Below are 23,347 nucleotides of genomic sequence, written 5' to 3' on the forward strand. Positions count from 1 at the left end.
ATATATAAAAAAAATTCTAAATGCCTGTCTTGACAAGTATTCCGGTAAATGCAGTCAGTTTTAGAAAGTAAATAGTCAAGAGAAAACGCACGTTGTGTATCAGTATATTGGATCCGTGCATAATCTCTTAAAGTGACAACAGCCTAATAAACCTGCTGCTGCCTGTCACGTTAATCAAAGAAGACCAATATGTATCAATATATACTTGAAGAAACCGATGTATCTAAACCAATATATAGATTGTATAGTCTATTGTGTGATAGACTACAGGCTCTGTACTAAATTTAACAATTATTTATTAAACACTAAATATTACATTTAAATAACAATTTATAATTTATAAATAACCAGCTTTTCAAAATAAGTTGCAATGTGCAATTTTAACAAACTATACCAATATTTAAAAATATTTGTGCTAAAAAGTGCAAAACAACATAACAACTGAAACAACAACAACAACTGAATTTTAACCCAAATGATGAAGTTTTTTTTTCTTTTTCCCCGGATAAATAATGTTGTAGAATGATGACATTCAACCACCAGATGCCGCTGTTCGGACGCATCACACGATTCGGAGGCTTATCACATATTTAAAGATTGAAGGTAGAGCTTAGATTGGGCCCAAAAAATCAAGGCCGATATAAGGGGCGGCACCATATAATTTTTTAACGCAGGTGCTGAGGGGGTGCTAGACATATTATATATAAATACTATTAATAAATGAGCAAACATAGGCCACTTAATATTTAATATTCAATTATTTTAATTATCACAATTAAAGTATTAATTTTATTAAATTGAACAAGCACAACATTCAGCATTCAATCAAATATTCTTAAAGATATATTAGGCTATTATTAATAATGTTATTTCAACATATCTCGTTATTTCGTAATATGTACATATGTGTGCGTGCAACAAGCAAGATGTGCATTTATAAATCAGGTGACAGATTTATGTGCATTGATTTTTATTAATAAACAGTGTCGGCTGCAACTGCAAAGATGAAGTTGACAATCGCCATCTCCGTAGTGAATGCGCAGAGAGAAATGCACATCATGGATTACATAATCAGAGGGTTGCCTATTTCTTTTCGTTTTGAATTGTTTGGTTTAAAGACATTTCAAGCTTCCTTTAGATATATTTCTTATGTCTGTGAGGCATACATTGAGTTTCGGTTAATTTATGATGAGTTGCGCTCTAGTTCACGTGCAATGCAAGTGACCGCGGCGCTGGCACCTCCATGATTATATTGTCTGCTATATTTGCTTCTTATTTATTAAATACAGGCAATTCGTTGATGAAAAATGTCTTAAAATTAAGATTTAGTTGAATTCAATTTATTAATCGACACTGGTTACCCACTCCATGTCTCTTGATATATTTCACATCCTATCTTACTCATGCTGTTCACTTTTCATATTCAACATAGATGGAAAAAAATATTATAATATTTGAACAAATATGAAAATAAATGAGCTTATTTAATGGCTACAACACATAGTAGGCCTACAGACTCTCTATTTGTACAAATTGCTGCACCTTCATTTACTTCTGAATTTTGCACACATAAGTTGAAAGGCATTTGTTTGTGCATAGTAAAACATATCTGCAACATTTATCAGCTTGTGGAAAGGAGGGATTTAGAGAGATTGATTCATCTGACAAATGGTTTGAGAATTATTTAAAATGTGGTGATGTGCAAATGTATATTATGAAGAAATTAAAGTTTTTTTTTTTTACCTTTGATGCATGTAAACCTGTTGTAGGAGACTCCAAAACAACATTAGGAAACTTTAAAATAGCATAATAGGGGCACTTTAAACCCACCTGAAAAACTTAAATCAATGTTTATTTCATTGGTCTCTTTATTCTATTTTATTTATTTGTGCTATCATTTGCAATTTTATTATTTGTTCTTATTTTATTACTGACTGTTTACTTGTCTTTTTTTTTTTTTTGTAAATGTACTTCAAATAAAGCCTTCCTGGGCCGTGTAAAAGCTACAACAAAATTATCAAAATTATCAAAAACAAATTAGATAACAAATTATCTGCATGGCTTTATATATGGCAGTTTTCCCTGTGGTATCAAAAATCTATATTTTTCAAGGTATCGTATCGAAGTTGGAGATTCCAGTATTGTGAAAACACTAGTGCATGCCCTCTGTACTTCTCCTCTTTTTTTGGGTGAATTATGCTGTCAAACAGATAAATAATCCTTGGTTGACTAAATGGCTTTTCTGTCTGTCTTTTCTATGTGAAGTGGAAGTGTTTATGGGATATTACAATAAATGCTCTCCCAGCGGGAGTTTCAACCAGGAGACAGTCAATTCTCTGCTCTCGTCTCTCCTCAATATGTGTTTGCTCAGAGAATTTGAGGCAGTCATTAACTTGCTTCTCGCACACAAGAGGCTGGTGAGTTGGGTACCTTGTGGTCTTGTGTTCTTTTGTGGAATAAGATTTTATGTGTGTACAGATGGTACTCAACCAGAATATGTTTTTTGCCACTGTGGGTACACTGAAGAATGGATTCAAACAGAACAGTATATGTCAAAATTGTGTTTGATTTGTGCTTTCTCAATAACCCATATTTCATTAAAATTATTTCTTAATATATGTTAGTCTGTTCCCTTTCAAAAGCTACAATCGATGCTGCGCTGTTTAGCGCATTGGGAACGTCTTTAAACTTGACCAGCTGTGAATATAGTGTGTAAACACGTCAATAGAATTGACCCAGAGGTAATATAGCCTAGCCTCGGTGGGTGATGTCATCGGCGCGCACCCGCGACGCGAGGCTATAAATAGATGAGCCGCAGGTGTATCGTCAGGTCTTTTGTTTTCAGACCACTCTGTGTATGTGTGTCAAGCAATCTCTCTACAAAACTCACTTCAGATCTTTGTTAGGAGTTAGTGTTCAAAACTGGCAGTGTGCAGATTTATCTTTCTCATCTCAACATACAAGTGAAAAGAGTTCAAGTTAGAAGAAATCAGCTGGTTAAAAATGAGTGAACAGCAGAGTAAGCGCTGTGTCCCTCCATGTTCTCGTCCTATGTCAGAACTGGATACACGCATGCTGCCCTTGCATTTGAGCATGGTGATTGCGAGCACAGTGGAATGTTCACAGTTAAAGTGCTTCGCGTTCGCTTTGCTTATTTCAAAGGGGTAGCGCCCACAATGATTGTGGGGCTCGCATGTCAATCTGACTGAGGAACGAGAGACGGTGCGTCCCTATCGCTCGCTCTCTCTCCAGATCGCGATGTCCTTTGCCTGACTACCGTGCCACGGTGCTTCTTCGGCTCGGGCAGAGGACATTGAATCTCTTGAGTTTGCCGCCTCCGAGCGTTTCTCCCGAGATAATAAAAGGAGAACTGCTTGGGGCGATCGCTCGTGCAGTGGCCAGATTACTCTGATCACAACAAAAAGAGTCCCATAAAACACTCACGGTCTGTAAATAAAGATTGTAAATATTTGTGTCTTGTGTCCTCGACATCGACCCATTCTACTATCGCGGGTGCGAGGGCACGCGATTATATGATGCTGCCTCAGTTTGGAGAGATGCTCGCGGGCTATCTCTCCAACCTTTTTTTTCTTGAGCACGTCTATAAACTGAAACAAAACTCAGCGAATACTTGTCACACATTTATGAGCCATATACTTTTATAAACATTTAAGTGTGTACTTTTAAATGATCGGATTCAAACTGAAAACAAATATTCTCTGTTTAAGTAATTTGTATAAAACCAACAAGATGTCCAGCTTCTCAAACGCTTCCTAATTATTTTTAATTTGAACACGCCCACTCGCGCAAAGGAGATTGACATGCAAATCTCCACATGGAACGCGAACGCGCTCATTACCTCAAAAACAAAGCACCAAAACACTTCACAAGTCTCTGCTTTTCGTCGAGTTTGAAAGACGCGCCGTGAGCTTACATTGGATTTAGGCTACCTCAGAAGAAGAAGAAGAACGCGATTTGAAGACAAGAAAGATGTAAGGTAAGAAATTCTTACATATTAGTTTGTTATTGTTGCATAAATTTCACATTGCAGTTGAACTGTTGCTAGATATATGGTGAATATTATAATATTTAGACCCGTGTTTACTGTTACTGTTTGTTTGTGGATATCTGCTCAAATGTAGATATGTATATGGTAACCATAATGTTTTATATTTGAGCGCGATCGCGTTTGAATGTATCATATTTTGGATCGCGTTTGAAAAGCACCAAACGGCTTCATGTTTTTACTATTATTTCATATCATCATAACGAATGGAAACATTTGAAGTAACATGATAATCAATATATTTTTCTCTAGCTTAGTTGTTACTGAAATATTTTGGAAGATTTATAGGCTGCTATAGGTTATTGTTATTATTATTTTATGCAGCACTGCGCATAGCCTATGCCTACAAGGCACAACAAACCTGGTGTTCATTATATTATATATTGTTGGAAACATTTATGTGTGTGTGTGTGTGTGTGTATTCTGTGAATTTTAAAAAGCAATTTTAACCAGAAAAATCTAAAATTTATTCCCAAAACCGTGCAGGCCTTTCTCTTGATATCAGTATGTTCACTTTTTTTTTCTTTCAGGGCCCAGATGCCACTGAGTCCTGCTGACTTCAACATTCACATGAGTCTCTGTACATTTCACTCGGTAAAGTGAAAATCAAACACCTTGGAAATGAAAGGTATGTACAATGTTTTTAGGAATGGCACAAAGGTCTCTGTCTTTGGATCATTGTTTTCAATGAGTGCTTTTTTGTCATTTGTTGTGTATCTTTGGATTATGTTGTGTTGTAAATAAATCCAAAAAATCTAAAAGCCATTCTTTTTTAAATCTCCTCATTCTTTGTGCAAGGTTGCTCAGAATGACAGGGCCTGATAGCTCCTAATAGAGCCGTTAGGGGAGGGTCTTTGTCTTTCTCAGGTGTGAAAAGCTTACATATTAATGAGCTCCCGCATAAAGCTTTTTCACACAAAACACGTCGTAAAATTTTTAAATCAATATATTGTCTTATCTGAATGAGCAGTCAGGGTGATTTTCACATAGTTTTAGAGCAAATATTCTAGGCTACGTCATACAATTTTCAAAAGTCTTGTGAAGAAATAATCAGTATGGGTTTCATGACCTTATTTCAGTGAGAATTATTTTTTTTTATTTTTTTTCACAAACCACGCATAAATGTCATTATCTCAAAACAACAAACTTTTACACACATGCTGCTGATATATTATTGTAGCAGAGTTTGTGCTGAATACAGTGTAATTAGACTTTAGCCATGAAAATGTCACAAGTAACAGAAATAAGCACAAATGTCAGAGCATGTCAGAACACCTCCAGGGCCCAGAAAACAGCTCAGACCCCAGAGGGTTAAACACAGCCTCTCATCCAGACCGTGTTTGCTTGTCTGATTGATTTTGGCTGTGTTTATTGCTGAGGAACTGATATGTATTGTGTGTGTGTGTGTATACACTCACCTAAAGGATTATTAGGAACACCATACTAATACTGTGTTTGACCCCCTTTCGCCTTCAGAACTGCCTTAATTCTACGTGGCATTGATTCAACAAGGTGCTGAAAGCATTCTTTAGAAATGTTGGCCCATATTGATAGGATAGCATCTTGCAGTTGATGGAGATTTGTGGGATGCACATCCAGGGCACGAAGCTTCCGTTCCACCACATCCCAAAGATGCTCTTTTGGGTTGAGATCTGGTGACTGTGGGGGCCATTTTAGTACAGTGAACTCATTGTCATGTTCAAGAAACCAATTTGAAATGATTCGAGCTTTGTGACATGGTGCATTTATCCTGCTGGAAGTAGCCATCAGAGGATGGGTACATGGTGGTCATAAAGGGATGGACATGGTCAGAAACAATGCTCAGGTAGGCCGTGGCATTTAAATGATGCCCAATTGGCACTAAGGGGCCTAAAGTGTGCCAAGAAAACATCCCCCACACCATTACACCACCACCACCAGCCTGCACAGTGGTAACAAGGCATGATGGATCCATGTTCTCATTCTGTTTATGCCAAATTCTGACTCTACCATCTGAATGTCTCAACAGAAATCGAGACTCATCAGACCAGGCAACATTTTTCCAGTCTTCAACTGTCCAATTTTGGTGAGCTCGTGCAAATTGTAGCCTCTTTTTCCTATTTGTAGTGGAGATGAGTGGTACCCGGTGGGGTCTTCTGCTGTTGTAGCCCATCCGCCTCAAGGTTGTGCGTGTTGTGGCTTCACAAATGCTTTGCTGCATACCTCGGTTGTAACGAGTGGTTATTTCAGTCAAAGTTGCTCTTCTATCAGATTGAATCAGTCGGCCCGTTCTCCTCTGACCTCTAGCATCAACAAGGCATTTTCGCCCACAGGACTGCCGCATACTGGATGTTTTTCCCTTTTCACACCATTCTTTGTAAACCCTAGAAATGGTTGTGCGTGAAAATCCCAGTAACTGAGCAGATTGTGAAATACTCAGACCGGCCCGTCTGGCACCAACAACCATGCCACGCTCAAAATTGCTTAAATCACCTTTCTTTCCCATTCTGACATTCAGTTTGGAGTTCAGGAGATTGTCTTGACCAGGACCACACCCCTAAATGCATTGAAGCAACTGCCATGTGATTGGTTGATTAGATAATTGCATTAATGAGAAATTGAACAGGTGTTCCTAATAATCCTTTAGGTGAGTGTATATATCAGGGGTGTGATTCTTCCGGATAAATCCGGAAATCCGGCTTTTCCGACCTGAAAATGATGCTCTCGTAAATCATGCAAATCCGTTTTTTTTTTTTTGTGTGTTTGCGGGTCGCGCGTAAAGCACGGTTCGGGTATATGACCGCTCACTGCTGTCAACGTTTTTTGTGCCTCGGATTCATGTCTTCATGTCACTCCGCAAGTAGTCCATTTATTTGTCATGATGGAACTTCATTCAAAGCAGAGCTCCACCATAGACTAGAGCCTGCACTCGTTGTGGAAGGTTATCTAAAGTGTGCTAAGAATTTTGGACGTGTGGGGCGAACTATTTCTTTTCTTAGCTGAAGCCGACAACGGGACAAAATAAATGTAAAGAGAGACACAGTGGAGTTCCTATTTTTCGTTTTGACAAGTATAATAAATTCTGTAGTCTAGCCCTTACATGACCTGGCAAGTGACATTATTCTAAAACGCATAAAACTCCCCCGACATGGTTAGAAAATACTGCCTCTAGAGTCACAGCAAGATCAGAATAGCCTACGGAAGCCCTGAACCGCAACGGAAAAAACAAAAATAAATTCTAGCATTTCGAGATTAAAATCGAAACATTTCGAGAATAAAGTCGAAACAGGACGAGAATACAGTAGAAGACTTGCCGTTGTTTGCGCCGTATATTTTCCTGCTTTTTTGTCCTTTGCCAATCACACCTATGATATGAGATATATATATATATATATATATATATATATATATATATATATATATATATATATATATATATATATATAATATAATATAATATAATATTGTCTGGCTGTTCTTTGGCCACATTTAATTCTGAGAAATTAAAGCTGCCTCCGAACACTTCTCTCGTTATGATAAAACGTGTGAGAGGTTCTCGAGGTGATGGCCGGATTACAGCTAGACTGCCCTCCTTGAGGATCTCCATGACGTTAACTCGTTCATGGGGAAAACCTTATTCTTTGTGCATCTTTGTGCCCTCGACGTCTTAAGACTATGGGTGTGTGGTTATACGATGATGGGCCAGTCCGAAGAGACACTTGCTTCTCTTCTTTTTGCTCATCGTCATTTAAGGAGGGTTCAAAAGCAGAGTGTAGCGAGTTGCGCTCCCCCTCGTAAAAACTGGGGACCTGCTCGTCGCACTCAGCAGCCTCATAATAGACCTAAGACAAAATCCTGAGGGTTGTTTTGTCCCAGGTCTGTGGGGGTGTGCCCCGACGGGACGAGGCATGTAAATCAAACAGCTCCTACCTGACACCCTCACGAAACCACTGTACTTCCTTGCCACCTCTGGTGATTCGGGGGGCAGCGGTTTCCAGCTAAATGTTAGATGTTCTGTTGCTTCCTGCTGTCATTCAGGACACAAAACATCTAACATCCCCTCAAAAGGAAGTGTTCAAATTGATACCACTCTCAGAGAGTCTGGCAGCGCGGAAACTTCTGCCAGGCTTTTCTGCGTGGGTATTAAGTACAGTACAAATAGGATACAGAATCCAATTTATTAATCGTCGTCCGCGTTTCAACGGCATGGTATCTACTTCCGTGAGACCGGAACTAGCGCATGTACTGTCACAAGAGCTACAATCTCTGCTGAGCAAAGAGGCCATAGAACATGTTCCTCTTCCAGAGAGAGAGTCAGGCTATTACAGCAGATACTTCCTGGTTCCCAAGAAGAATGGGGGGTTGCGTCCAATCTTCGAGGCTTAAACCGTACAGTCAAAGCGCTGAAGTTCAAGATGTTAACTGTAAAGACGATCGTGTCGCAAATTCAACATCACGTTTGGTTCATCATGATCGATCTGAAATATTGCCACAACACAGGAGGTTCCCAAGGTTTGCTTTTGGGGGCGAAGCTTACCAATATCGGGTCCCTCCATTCGACCTAGCCATGTTACGACCTAGTGTCCGGGAGATGCGAGGTACATTCATATTTATAAATAAACATAACTGATTTTGTCTACACCTAAATACATTTCCGAGGTCCCCCTAATAATAACAGTGATTAAGCCCAAATGTGGGTGGGGGTAATGAACACAATATGTGTGTTTGTTTTTCGCCCAAATGGTCTCCACTCTCTGCATTTTGTAATAATACAGCAACATTTTTTAACTGACCGTATTTGCCAGAAAATAAGTCGCATGCACATGAGTGCAAGTCACACCGGATCATGTTGAGAGAGAAACGTGCGCGTCAAATAGTCATAAAAAAACGCATTTTAATATTAGCCTATTCAGCAATAGTGTAAAAGACCTGTAAATAAAATACAACATTTACATGATAAACACTATTAACATGGAGGCTATGTGTAGCCTATTTTACTTTCCCTTAGGCTACTGTATGACAAATCCTTAAATGAATGCAGAAAACAACAAGAATGAAAAATAAGTAGCCATGTACAGTACCAGTCAAAAGTTTGGAAACACTACTATTTTTAATGCTTTTGAAAGAAGTCTCTTATGCTCATCAAGCCTGCAGTTAAAAAAAAAAAAAAACCGTAATATTATGAAATATTATTACAATTTAAAATAATGGTTCTCTTTTTTAATATACTTTAAAATGTAATTTATTTTTGTGATGCAAAGCTGAATTTTCATCAGCAAGTACTCCAGTCTTTGGTGTCTTATGATCCTTCAGAAATCATTCTAATATGCTGATTTATGATCAATGTTGGAAACAGTTGTGCTGCTTAATATTTTTTTATAACCTGAGATACTTTTTTCAGGATTATTTGATGAATAAAAAGTTAAAAAGAACTGTATTTATTTAGAATAGAAATCTTTGTAACAGTATACACTACCGTTCAAAAGTTTGGGAACAATAACTATTTTTTTTTAAAGAAATTAGTACTTTAATTCAACAAGAATGCGTTAAATTGATAAAAGGTGATGGTAACGATTTATATTGTTAGAAATGTTTTTATTTTGAATAAATGCTGTTTTTATGAATAAATGCTGTTAACGTTTTACTCATCAATGAATCCTGAAAAAAGTATTCCAAAAAAATATATTAAACAGCACAACTGTTTCCATCATTGATAATAACTGAGTATCAAATTATCATATTAGAATGATTTCTGAAGGATCATAAGACACCAAAGACTGGAGTACTTGCTGATGAAAATTCAGCTTTGCATCACAAAAATAAATTACATTTTAAAGTATATTAAAAAAGAGAACCATTATTTTAAATTGTAATAATATTTCATAATATTGCTGTTTTTTTGTTTTTGTTTTTTTTTAACTGCAGGCTTGATGAGCATAAGAGACTTCTTGCAAAAGCATTAAAAATAGTAGTGTTTCCAAACTTTTGACTGGTACTGTATAATAAAATAATATATAGCCAACATAGCCTATAAAAATAGCCTATATTGTGCCCTATATTACAAACAACATTTAGCCTATTTTAAACGCCAAGCCTAAACAAATTTATTTAAATCGAAACGGTCGCGCATCTCTCATTCAGTCAAAAGTTTTCATATTTGCAATGTAACATGTGGATGCTAACTATTAATATAAAGAAGGCGTCATACTTCAGTCGAGTCCCAAAATACACGTAGCCTATAGGCTAAATCAGCGTCTTCACAGCAAGGGAAATGTTTGGAATAACAAGTAGGACTGTGTGTGGCACAGCTTGCCCTTTATATTGTACAACAGACCAATTAAATTAGGCAGAATAACTTTTTATATGTTTGGTTGACTGTGTTTTATTTTGATAATGAGCAGTCTGCGATATGAAGCAACGCAAGAACTGATACTGTGTTGTGTGAGAGCGCGATGCGCCAGCGCCATCACTTGGATTTGTTCCACTGCTGGGAAATAACTTAATACTCTGTTATTTATAGTCATAGAGATAATATGACATCATTCGAAACAGTAAAATGTATATTTTTATTTGTGTACATTCAAAATGACTACAAAATATCATGCCATTGAAAAATAAATAAAACGCTGCTTTAGCGCGTCTCGGTCTCTAGATCTTTCTGGCGCTCACCAAAAATGAACCAAAATACAGAGAATAGCCTTCTTGGCGCGCCTACTTTTGAAAGTCAACATTTAGATTATTTAACGTTAAATGCATTATATATGCCTGAGTCACTTTGGAATAAATCACAGCGTGTTTCATGATAAAATGTGACTTACAGTCTGAAAAATAGGCAACAGTATAGGTTATAGCAAATTCAGACCAACTGCTGGTCTACACAGAGAGAAAGCCCTGTCTAGGCTCTTCTGTTGTGCCGAGCCATTCGTTAGTCTAGTTGTTTGATGAGAAAATGAAATGTAGCCTAGTTGCAATACACGCGTTAAGTTTTGTAAGCTCCGTGCAACTGCAGCAGCGGAGCACTATTATTACTAGAATATTAGAAATCTAATACTCTCATTTTTCTACTCTTAATATTAAATAAAAAAACGACTGAGCAAAAGATACACAGATTCTCTTGAACCACCACCGCGTTTGCGGCAGAAAACTACTGCAGTGCAGCCAAAATGCTCCGTTCGACTTTTCTGAGATCCTTTACTCTTCCCTGTGGATGACCTGTGACCTACTTTCTGTAAGATCTGAATTTTTGAGTTTGAATTTTTGAGATTGAATTTTAGAAAACTGAATTTGAAGTTCCGAATTTCTTCATCTTGAAAACTTGAATCTGTATTTTTTTAAACTGAATATTTGCAGTATAAAAATTCAGAACAAAAAAAAACTAGCTGTTTGAAAATACATGTCTATCAAATTCAGCCATAAAAACATTTCAATTTGTTAAATTTCAAATGTTCAATATTCGTTTAAAAAAAATCAAATTCAGAACTATTTAAACTACCACCTAAAATTCAATTTTGTTAGATTTCACTTGTAAATAATTCAAATTTACACAATTCAAATTCAAATCATATTGTCATATTTTAAGCTCCATAGATTCCTCTGGGCCTTTTGCACATGAGACCACTTCAGTTGTGGCTCAAAATGGGGGATTTCATCTATACAATCCCCAAGGGCAAATAAAGGCAAGAGCACTCGCTGAGTGCTTTGTGTCCTTTCTAAAAATCCATGTTTATGGTAAGGGTTACGCGCTGCGGCTTCGTTCCCTTTCTACGTGGTTCAGACCCCGGTTCCTTGCCTTGGGTCCCACTTTAGGTGCGTCTTGCCGTCGCAGAATGCTAACGGCAGACGCCTCCCTGATGGGCTGGGGAGCGGTCTTAAGTGGCCGTTCAGCTCAAGGGGAATGGGAGGGTCATCAGCTCATTTGGCACATCAACTACCTCGAGCTGATGACTGTATTTCTGGCCCTGAAATACTTTCTCCCTCAGTTGAGAGCCTGTCATGTCCTAGTGCGGCACAGCGGCAGTCTCTTACATAAATCACCAGGGAGGTCTACGCTCACGCAATCTGAACAGAATAGCGAGGCAGATCTTTCTCTGGGCCCAGGAAAAGTTCCTGTCACTCAGGGCAGTGTACATCTCAGGGCACCTGAATGTGGGAGCGGATTTACTGTCCAGACAGGAACTACCAATAGGGGAATGGAAACTCCACATAGAAGTATTCAAACAGATTTGGACCAGATTTTACGAAGCGGAGGTGGACCTCTTCACCTCTTATCAGAAAGCGCAATGTCCCCTCTACTTCTCTCTGAGCCTGTGCCCCCTTACAACATGTTTGTGATGCGGCAGGTTGGTCCTCACCGCACACATTCATAGGATTTTATAGTTTGGATGCTCATGCCACTCCGGGCTCTCACGTCCTTGAGTCGGCATCACAAGCTAATGTCTAGGGCTTTCTTGCGTTCTTGTGAGCACACCTACACAACCGTAAGGAGTCCAGACACCTTCAAGCACGGCGGCGTGGGCATTCTCGTTCCCGATGCGCTAAGCAGCGCAGCATCGATTGTAGCTTTTGAAAGAGAACGTTCCGGGTTACTTGACTGTAACCCTGTTCCCTGAAAAAGCGGAACGAGATGCTGTGCTGCATTGCCGTGCTGATGATGTCCCAGGACTGCCCTTCAAACTAAATATCTGACGATGCACCTGCGGCTCATCTATTTATAGCCTCGCGTCGCGGGTGCGCGCCGATGACGTCACCGACCGAGGCTATATTACCTACGGGTCAATTCTATTGACGTGTTTACACACTATATTTACCGCTGCTCACGTTTAAAGACGTTCCAAATGTGCTAAGCAGCGCAGCATCGATTGTAGCTTTTGAAAGGGAACAGGGTTACAGTCAAGTAACCCGGAATGTTCTCCTTGCAGTAAAAAAAAAAAAAAAAACCTACGCAACTCATCAACTACAGAAAATGTGACTTATAGGCTAGGCTTCGTCAATGTTGTGACCACATTATTATTTAATATTTGTCACAAATAAAAAATAAATGCTGAAAATTTACATTTTGTTAATTAGAAACACTTTCCTGTGTTTTATTCATTATCTGTCATTTTAATGTGTTTATTTTTCATTCTTTAATTATTAAATATTCCTTAATTATTTTATTCTTGAAATAAAATAAAATAATTGAAATTTCAAAATTAGGGCTGGGTATTGTTTACAGGATACCTAGTTTAATGTGAGTTAATTCCATTTTTCCCATTAAAATTGTTCTGGATTCTGTTTTTTTGTTAGTTTTTTCTGGATGGTTAAATTACATTTCATTATTCAAAAACGATGTATAATTAATTAAAATCATGAAATTTATTTATTTATTTATTTTTTTTTTTTATTACAAGTAAAATAACAAGACAAGCTTCAAACCCCCCACCTACCTCCCCATGCATTCATACCACAACCCCAATCATCCACACATGACAAAAAAGCAAAATAAAAGGAAGCACAAAGCAAACAAAATTAATAATGAAAAATAAAATAAATCAATACTACTGGTCAAAAAATCAATAAACAAAAATCACAATAGAATTAGCAAAACAATTATGCCATAACACCAACAGCAGCTGTTTTTAACAGCACCTTTAAAAAAAAACAAAAAAAAAAACGAACGCCTAATATTTATATCTCTAACTCAAATAAGCAGACATTCCATTTATTTTCATGCTCAGTTATTCTATTATTATTTGTTGCAATAATTGTTTCTAGCATATATTGATAACACACTCTATTCTTAAAGTGTTTTATACATAAATTTGATAAAGTTTTAGCTTTAAAAATAAAAATTTTACCCATCAAAATAATCATATTCAAAAAATGTATGCATTTACCCTCAAAGACACATAACAAAATATTCTGAGGTGTGATTTGCAAAACAATATCCATAGACCTTAACCATAACTGTATACTGACCCAAAACCTAGCCACATGTGGGCAAAAATAAAACAAATGCATCAGGTCCTCCTCCTCATCCCCACAGAACCTACAACAGGGATCCTTTTCTATCTGCCATTTGAACAGAGATTTTTTTGTTGCAACAATATTATAAAAGATTTTAAGTTGAAATATTCTGGAATATGAATCGATTGTAGTTCTATAAATTGTTCTAAAATAATCTTTCCACAAAATTGGATCATTAAATTCATTTTCCCAAAACAGGCAGGTTCTGTGTGGAAAAAGTGCAGTGCCCGTGAATCATGAAATTTATTAACAGTTTAACAAAAATTAGATTCATAATGTGTTTTTTCTTCAAATTCCATTTTATTTTTACCCAGTTCTGTGCTTTTGTTTTATTTGGTCTATATTCCATTTTAATGGTTTAATCAAAAACCTATCTAATTAATTGAATTAATAAAAAATAACTTGAATGTTTATTTTTTTTGTTTTTTTTAAAGCTATGGCTTTGAAAGCGTGCAGTGATGCCTGAATTAGAGGTCGACCGATTCATCGGTTTTGCCGATATATCTGTACCGATAGTTGATTGGTGGAAATATCCATACCGATAGTTTTTCCGGATTGCGTCCGTTGCTGGAGCGGCTGAGAAGGGTGCGCTGTCATCACATAGTACGAGAGCGCTGAGAAGTAGAGGTGTAAAGTTATCACTTATTTGTTCCCCACTAAATGTTTTTTTTCACTAAATGTTCAGATTTTATACAACTATTATGCACTCATTTTTCATAAATCACTTTAACTAAATTTTACTGCTCAATTATCCACTAATTTAGCTTATAATAGCATTTTGGTCATAGATTATGATCATATATTTTTTTGATTTGTTGTTTTTCTTTAATGAAGTTGTCTGTATTAAGTAGATTGTGTTTAACACACAAAAGAGTGATTATCAGTTCAACACACAGAGTTATAGAAATTCTACTTGATTTAAAAAAAACTGCGCTGGTATCGGATTGGTCGATACTACAGAATTTTTGGTATCGGATTGGTTCTGAAAAAAGAGAAGAAAGTTGGTAAATGTCAGTTCAATTGTAAGTTCATTCTTAATGTGCGTAGGGGTGTGCGATTATGTATTGTCTATGATGATATTGTAATCATTGTTTTAACTATGTACGAGGCACTGCGAGCTGACATCACGTCACTCTTGCTTTCACTGTGTGATGTGTGCAGTTATAGGTATGTCCCCAAATTAGTTTTTGTCTTATATTTATATCATATTATGTTGTTATATTACAATATCACATGAGCAAGAGTGCTGTTTTCCCCAGCACAATTGCAAATGTGATATTTATTTTATACAACAGTTAAATTAACAATAAGTTAACATTGTGAGTTACTTTTTAGAGTCAATATTGTGTGTTTACCCTTTATTTTGCAGACGAGAATTTCAAAATAAAACTGTAGCAGAGTCTCCATGCAACATCCATTGAATTGGCTCTATCCATCTCTCTCCTCTCCACCTGTAGCTGGTGTGTGGTGAGCGCACTGGCGCCATTGTACTGTGGCTGCTATCGCATCATCCAAGTGGATGCTGCACACTGGTGGTGGTTGAGGAGAGATTCCCTGATATGATTGTAAAGCGCTTTGGGTGTACAGTAGTATATGAAAGCGCTATATAAATGCCTCGTTCGTTCGTTCGTTCGTTCATTTTGAACGAATCAGTTTAATGATTCAATAAACAATCACTTGCTTCTTTCCTGAATAAATCAGCCGTTTGAACAAATCGGTTGAATGAATGACGAAAACGGATGTCTGGAATCACTTGATGAAGTAGATGAAAATACAGTGCAAGATGTGCAGTGCCAATCTGCTATATATACGTAACATATAACTGTCCGGAAGACATATGGAGTATAGGTCAGACATCATAGGTCAGACCACGTCATTAAGTTTTATTTTGTAGAAAACCTTTCTTTAAAGTGAATTTCGTTTTGTATAAATTGTATCTTTACCTCATTTAAACGCAAAACTTCGACCAAACTAAGCTTAACCCTCATGTGGTGTTCAAAACCCTATAACACCTGTGTTGTTCCCAGTCAAAAATGGCCGGCCTATAATAAATAGCTTATAAATCACTCATTATACCATATTTTCACCGAATCTTGGATTCAATCTTTTTGTCAACTTGTTCTCTTTCAATTAGGACTTCAATTTGCATCTGAATAATCGTAAGCCTCATTTATTTGAGAGTAGGCATCTCATTTTTTGAGTAAAAATAATAATAAATAATAATTTTGGAAATATTAAATAAAATCTGAAGAAAATTGGCACTGTTGATCACACTAGTCTACTTTAATATTTCACCAGAAATTTTGTTTTGAAAAACTTTTATTTTGTACAAAATGGCACATTGTCACACTTGTGGTGTTCCCGGTCAAAAATGACCGGCCTACAAAAAATAGCTTATAAATCACTTATGTTGTATTATCACCCAATATTGGATTCAATCTTTTTGTCAACTTGTTCTCTTTCAATTAGGACTGGTTTTATATTTCCATTTGCATCTGATTAATCGTATGCCTCATTTATTTGAGAGTAGGCATCTCATTTTTTGAGTAAAAAAAAACATTATTTTTGAATAATTTTGGAAATATTAAATAAAATCTGAAGAAAATTGGCACTGTTGATCACACTAGTCTACTTTAATTTTTCACCAGGAATATTGTTTTGAAAAACTTTTATTTTGTACAAAATGGTACAGAGTTACACTTATGGTGTTCCACTGGGCCATTGAGGGCCATTGTTTCAATGGGCCATTGAAAGTGAATGGGAAAAACTGAAAAGTTTTCAGGAGCATGTTCATTATGTTTATGTACACATATGTGCATGTGATGGATTATGGTGAGTTTGGGCTCTTTTTAATCTTAACAATCTCATGTAAATAATGATGTGCCATTTTCCACAATTTATGCATGCTTCATTGAGTTATGAGTTAAAACGCGACATAAGTGCTAGGCTACATCTATATTCAAGGCTCTGTGAGCGCCTGTGGGGGTTCGTGTGTTACAACTCCATTAGGAATATCTTTAGATCTGAGTGATGGATTATGCTGAGTTTGGGCTCTTTTTAATTGTGATAGTCTACTGAAAATAATGATGTACATTTTTCTACGATCTGTGCATGCTTTGTGAAGTTATGAGCGAAAACCAAACGTGAGTGCTTGTTTTTTTTTTATGATTGATGTATGTTTCATGAAGATACGAGTAAAAAGGCCAAGTCTAAGCTACCTTGCTTGGCTATGTGAGTCTGTGTGTCTGTGGTATTTTGTTTGTGTTAGAACTCCATGAGGAATATCTTTAGTTCTGAGTGATGGATTATGTTGAGTTTGGACTCATTTTAATTGTAGCATCTGCTGTAAATAATGTGTCATTTTCCACAATCGGAGCATGTTTCACGAAGTTACGTGCGGAAATGTGTCTAAAGGCCCGTTCACACCAAGGACGATAACTATAAAGATAACGATAAAGATATAATTCTAAAAATCGTTCTCCATATTAAAGAATAACAGAGTTCACACCACAACTATAACGATAAAGATATGAGAAAACGATATCGTTGGGATCACTTTCAGAACGATTTTTTTTCCAGCTGTCGAACGATAAAACACTGACAGCCAATCAGAATCCACTCTAATTTAAAGGCGCATTTAAAATGGATCTGGATCATCCGGGCGCGCGTGTGCTTAGAATAAAAAGACCGTTATCGGTCGTTGGTGTGGACGCATATATAGTTATCTTTATCGTTATCTTTATAGTTATCGTGCTTGGTGTGAACGGGCCTTAAAATTCCATCATCCATATATGGTTTACACATGGGTCTCTTGAAGGGCTTCTTTTACAAAAACCTCGCTCAAGTTTAGTAAAAAAAAGCCTGAAACAATTATGCTTGCTGTACTCTACTCATTGAGACCTTTCAAATGACATATGACACAGGACTATCTAAGCTGTATAATGTATTTGACAAATTGCTGAATGTAGTACAAAAAAGTAGTTTATAAATTATGAAATTTTTTTCTTCTATTTATCAGCAAATAACTCAGCACTACTTAGGAGTAGTGTTGCACGGTGTACCGATACTTCAAAAGTATCGCGATACTCGGAAATTAAAAACGTCACGATACCTAAATTTATCAGTATCGATACTTAAAAAAAAAAAAAAAAAAAACGCCTCCCTATGGACGTCTGTGTTTTTTTCCTGACGCACGCAGCAAAGAACCTGCCGCTGTCAGTGTCATCTGACAAAACACTACAGCGAGATGGCTGCATGTGCGAGCACAAGTGGTCCACGACTCGTAGATAAAGATGATGCGAGGAGTGACATATGGAAGTAAGTTGCCTACCTTGCTCTGTTGCACGGTGCACCGATACTTCAAAAGTAAATCGTAAATTAAAAACGTCACGATTCCTTAATTTATTAGTATCGATACTTCTAAGAATGACCGCGTTCCAGATTTGTAAGGACGGCGACACACTGGCTGCGTGTCGTGTCTGTTTTTATTTCGGCTCCCATGTTAACTGCCTGCGTGACACACGCGTCTGGGCGCAGCTCGAGACGCGCGGAAAACGCGTGCGTGCTAGAAATAGAACCGACGCCTATTTTTCACGCGACACGCAAGCGTGTTGGAAGCGTTTCCAGGCAAAATAGAATAGGAAAAGATGTTTCTATGTCATTTTGACACGAATACATATTAATAAATGACATTTTGATGTTTGAAAGTTTTGACATAAATACAATATAAATGTAATTTAAAACAATATTATCGATTTTCAAATATTGCACCTCTCACTACAGAACGAATTATTCTGTAGCCTATTTTGCCGTCAACACTACCGATGTTGTCTTTGCTGCTATATATTTATGTTTAACATGAAGTATAAGCCTTCCACAACTCTCTCCCCACGTCAAATGTATCACCAATGAGGCTTATCATGTGTTACCAATATTAAACATTGTTTAATATAATCGCTGTTCATATTTTTTATTCAAAGTTCAGAATCAAGATAAAGCTCTTATGTTTCTTATGATAAATGATATAATGCTGCTAAATTTATAAAAAAGAATTACCTTTGTTCTAATTTATTTTTTATATTTTTATATTTCATATTTTGTTCTAATGTTTAATATATCTGCTGTTCATATGTTCATTTATTAGTGTGTTATATGATTAGAATGTTGTCCCGGTTTTAAAATAAAGCACAGCAATGATATTTGAGAGTGTTTCTCCCTTTTCAGGAAAAGTATCGAAAAAGTATCGAAATCGCAATACTTGACTTGGTATCGGTATCGAAACAATAATTTTGGTATCGTGACAACACTTCTTAGGAGTTTATCAAATTGGCTACATTCATTGTAAATTTCAGACTCTAAGCTTTCAAATGACATCTATTTTAAGTTGATCAAGGTAATAGTTTTGAAAAATATTATGATTATTTATTTCGCAGCTAGGTGGTGCCTGCGGGGGTACACTTTGTTTTAGAGTGATAACTCAGCTCTCGTTAGGAGTTGATCAAAGTGATTAGATGCATTAAAAAGCTGAGATTTTAAGCTTTAAAATGATACCTATTTTGTGTTGTTCCATTCATTGTTTGCATTGGTCTCTCCCATTCACTTTCAATGGCCCATTGCAATATTTGTTGAGTAACAGTGAAGTGCAGATCTACTGAAATATAAATAATAAGAAAAATAAGTGAGTAACATTGGACTGGTCTGTCATAACAGTGAAGTGCAGATCTACTGAACATTGGTATTGTTATGACAGACCAGTCCAATGTTACTCACTTATTTTTCTTATTTTTCTTATTATTTATATTTCAGTAGATCTGCACTTCACTGTTATGACAGACCAGTCCAATGTTACTATTATTTATATTTCAATAGATCTGCACTTCACTGTTATGACAGACCAGTCCAATTTATATTCAATGCTAAAAATATAAATCCTTTGAAATATTACTCAAATTATTAAAAATGTTTATTTTAATACATTAACATAATTTGAAACCAAATTAATGAATAGGGTATTCATTTATGGTTTGTGCTCCTAAGAACAGCTAATATGATTCATGTTATAAATAAATGTATACATTTATAAAAGATCTGTACTACTGATCTTTGGTATGGTCAAGTACTGGTGGTAGGGCTGTCACGATGTTAGATTTTTCACACCACGGTTATTGTGGCCAAAAGAATTCACGATATCGATATATCGCGATATCTATAGAATCTATGGGGGGGGGGGGGGGATTTTATTGGCAGATTTTATCTGCCAATAAAGTCATGCAGATAGCAGATTTGAATAAAAAAATCAAGTGCAAATACAAAAATAAGATGAGTAAAGAAAACGGGGTTCTTAATTTTAATAATCACCCTTTATTAAATATATGAACACAGAAACCCCCTGTTAACAGTTAATGTCACGTTTCCCATTCCATGATGACTAGTAAAATAATATCCGCGTCGCGTCTATGACAACTCGAGGTATTGCACACCGGACGCGCACTTTCTCAGTTTATGGCCAGCAATATCATTATGTTTAAGGACATTATGGAATTGAGATAATGTCTGTACTATGTTATGATTATACTGTACAATTAAATACAATAGTTGCTGAGTCTGTGATCTGAACACTTTTTTCTGCGCTCTGTGTCGCGGCAGGATTTTGAACAAGGTCCTAAGCCGTTGCTGGGTGCCGCGGACAGACGCCGAATAGAACCGCGCTGTGCTTCTCGTCCGGTGTGTGTACACTCATACAGAATGTGTTCGAATTTTAAAGACGTGGCGCTGCGCTTCTCGTCAGGTGCTGTTTTCTTTGAAGCCGAAGAACTCTGTTGTTAATACTGGCGAGCTCAGCTTACTTTTTTCGGGTGTGGACAGAGTGTTTCACTCTAGCTGCGCGGGCGCGGACGAGCGCTGCGTCTAGAAAACGCCAATATCGCCAATACCGGTATATTGTATTGCTCTAAATTAACACGATGTCGATATTTCATGCTTTGAATATCACGATTATCGTCAATACCGGTATATTGCGACACCCCTAACTGGTGGTACCACTTATTTTAGCAGTAATAAGTCTCACAGTAAAAAAAAAAAACACCAATACATGGCATTTAACTATGATAAAAACTGTTTCAAGGGCATAAAACTTACACATAAAGGGTAAATGTATAATAAGAAGTGCAAAATATCATTATAAGTATTAAAAACTGTTATAAAGGTCATAAAACTGACCAAAACCACACATATTTCAATATCTATGGCTTGAAAATGTCTATAAATGTGTTACGTTTCCCACTGGATCACTTTATAATGTTATTCAAACCTGTGATAACATCCAATGCACTAGTAAATTATTGTCCTACGTTATAATCATAGACTGGTTATAATGCATTATTTGTAGAAAAAATACCCTAGTACGGCTTTTCTATACGCATAGGGCATATGTCTAAATATGGACTTGCGCTAATCTTACGTGATCATTGTATGATCAAATATGGTCTCACCATTTTTCATGCCACAAATGTCAATACTTTCAAGAAATCTATGCAAACAACACCTATTTCAACATGTTGCACAACTATTCAACCATAGAATGTGTAAGTTTCATCAACTCACCATTTTTTGTTTTGAAGTTATTAGCGCTGATGTGGGAGTAGGTAGTAGCGCATAACCTCACTTTCCAATATCCGTAACGACACTGAAGTTTGAAATGCTCCGCGCAACTTCTGATTGGTCAGATGCCATCATGTGACTATCAGTGACGTAGCCTGATCTTCGCTGATTGGCTAGGAGAAATCTATGCGCTCATATGACAACGCAAACAGGCAGGGGAGACTCAGTTTGAATGCGCTATTAAGTTACCAAATATGGTTCCTCGCCCGATAAAGGGATAACAAGTGATTTATAAGCTATTTTTTTAGGCCGATCATTTTTGACCGGGAAGACCACAAGTGTGACAATGTGCCATTTTGTACAAAATAAAAGCATTTCAAAAGAAATTTCCTGGTTAAACATTAAAGTAGACTAGTGTGATCAACAGTGCAATTTATTTTCATATTTTTCTCAATATTGCCAAAATTATTAACAAATAATGCTTTTTTCACTCAAAAACTGAGGTGCATAAGCTCGGATAAATGACTCCTACAATTAAACCGTTTGAAAATTAAATACAAAACCAGTCCTAATTGAAAGAAAACAAGTTGATAAAAAGATTGAATCCAATTTTTGGGCATAATACAGCATAACAAGGGATTTATAAGCTATTTTGTGTAGGCCGGTCATTTTTGACCGGGAACACCATACGTGTAACAAGGTGAAAAAACAACACAAAAAAGTAAAATAACAATAAAAAAACCTTTTGGACAAGTTGTTATAGTCACTGTGAACAAAGTCACTAAGTTTCAGTTCAATGCGATAACATTAACTAGTATTTTCAGGAAAAAGAAAATCTTCTCCGGACAAAAATGACCTGAACACCACATGAGGGTTAAGATTAAGCTCATAATCATAGTAACCATAATCACATTAAACTCTGGCGTACGCCAATTTTAATCGCAATGAACAGGCATGTAAACACCTTAATTAGATTATTACCGCACAGAAGTGTGCATGTGCTCTGTCTATTGCTGTAGTACTCGAGTCTGGACTCGAGACGTTTTTCTATTGTCTCGGATTTGTCTTTGACTCGTTGGTATTTGGACTCAGACTTGTCTCGGACTTGGTCATTGGTCTCGTCAAACATTCAAGTTGGTCTCGATCGAGTCTAGCAGCAATGTATGTTTTTTTTCTCCTTCAAAACAAAATAGGGTGCTTGTTCAGGAAACGGTAACGTTATTGGTTTAATTCACAATCCATCTGGAATGGGCATTGACATTGGTCACCTGGTATGTGTCTGGCTCCGCCCTATGCTTGGCTCTGCATGTGCGCGTTGCGCAGAGGCATCAATAATTTTCATTTAACTAACAGCAGGCATGTTCCAGCCCGAATGTAAAAGTTAGCCTTTGCATTCTAAGTCTTTTTATGAGGTTAGAAAGTAGGGCTGAAAGATGAATCGTATTTTCAGTGTCATTGCGATATGAACATGTTATTTAACGATGGGCACCGAAACGTGCTATTAAACGGGCCATGGGGCAGCAGACCGGCAACCTCTGCTCTCGTCAGCATAATAATTATTACATTATAAAATATATTAAAAACTTGTTTTTAATAGCGATTAATCACAAAAAAACGTGTGATTAATCTAGTTTTTTTATTTTATCGATTGACAGGACTAATTCAAATATTCTATTCTTAACCTGTAGTGAATTTAAA

At 36.7% G+C, this 23,347-nt stretch overlaps 1 protein-coding gene across 4 annotated transcripts in view; it reads left to right on the top strand.

The window, feature by feature from the left end:
• The window catches only part of topaz1 (testis and ovary specific TOPAZ 1), a 101,158-nt gene that overhangs the window by 22,813 nt on the left and 54,998 nt on the right, over positions 1 to 23,347 (top strand). For all 4 annotated transcript variants that reach the window (XM_084424168.1, XM_084424169.1, XM_084424170.1 and 1 more), the window contains exon 9: positions 2,266 to 2,417. In XM_084424168.1, the coding sequence (XP_084280294.1) occupies positions 2,266 to 2,417 (152 nt within the window). The remainder of the gene's footprint in view (positions 1 to 2,265; positions 2,418 to 23,347) is intronic.

This window comes from Rutilus rutilus, assembly GCF_951802725.1.
Source record: "Rutilus rutilus genome assembly, chromosome: 11".
NCBI classification, from domain to species: Eukaryota; Metazoa; Chordata; class Actinopteri; order Cypriniformes; family Leuciscidae; genus Rutilus; species Rutilus rutilus.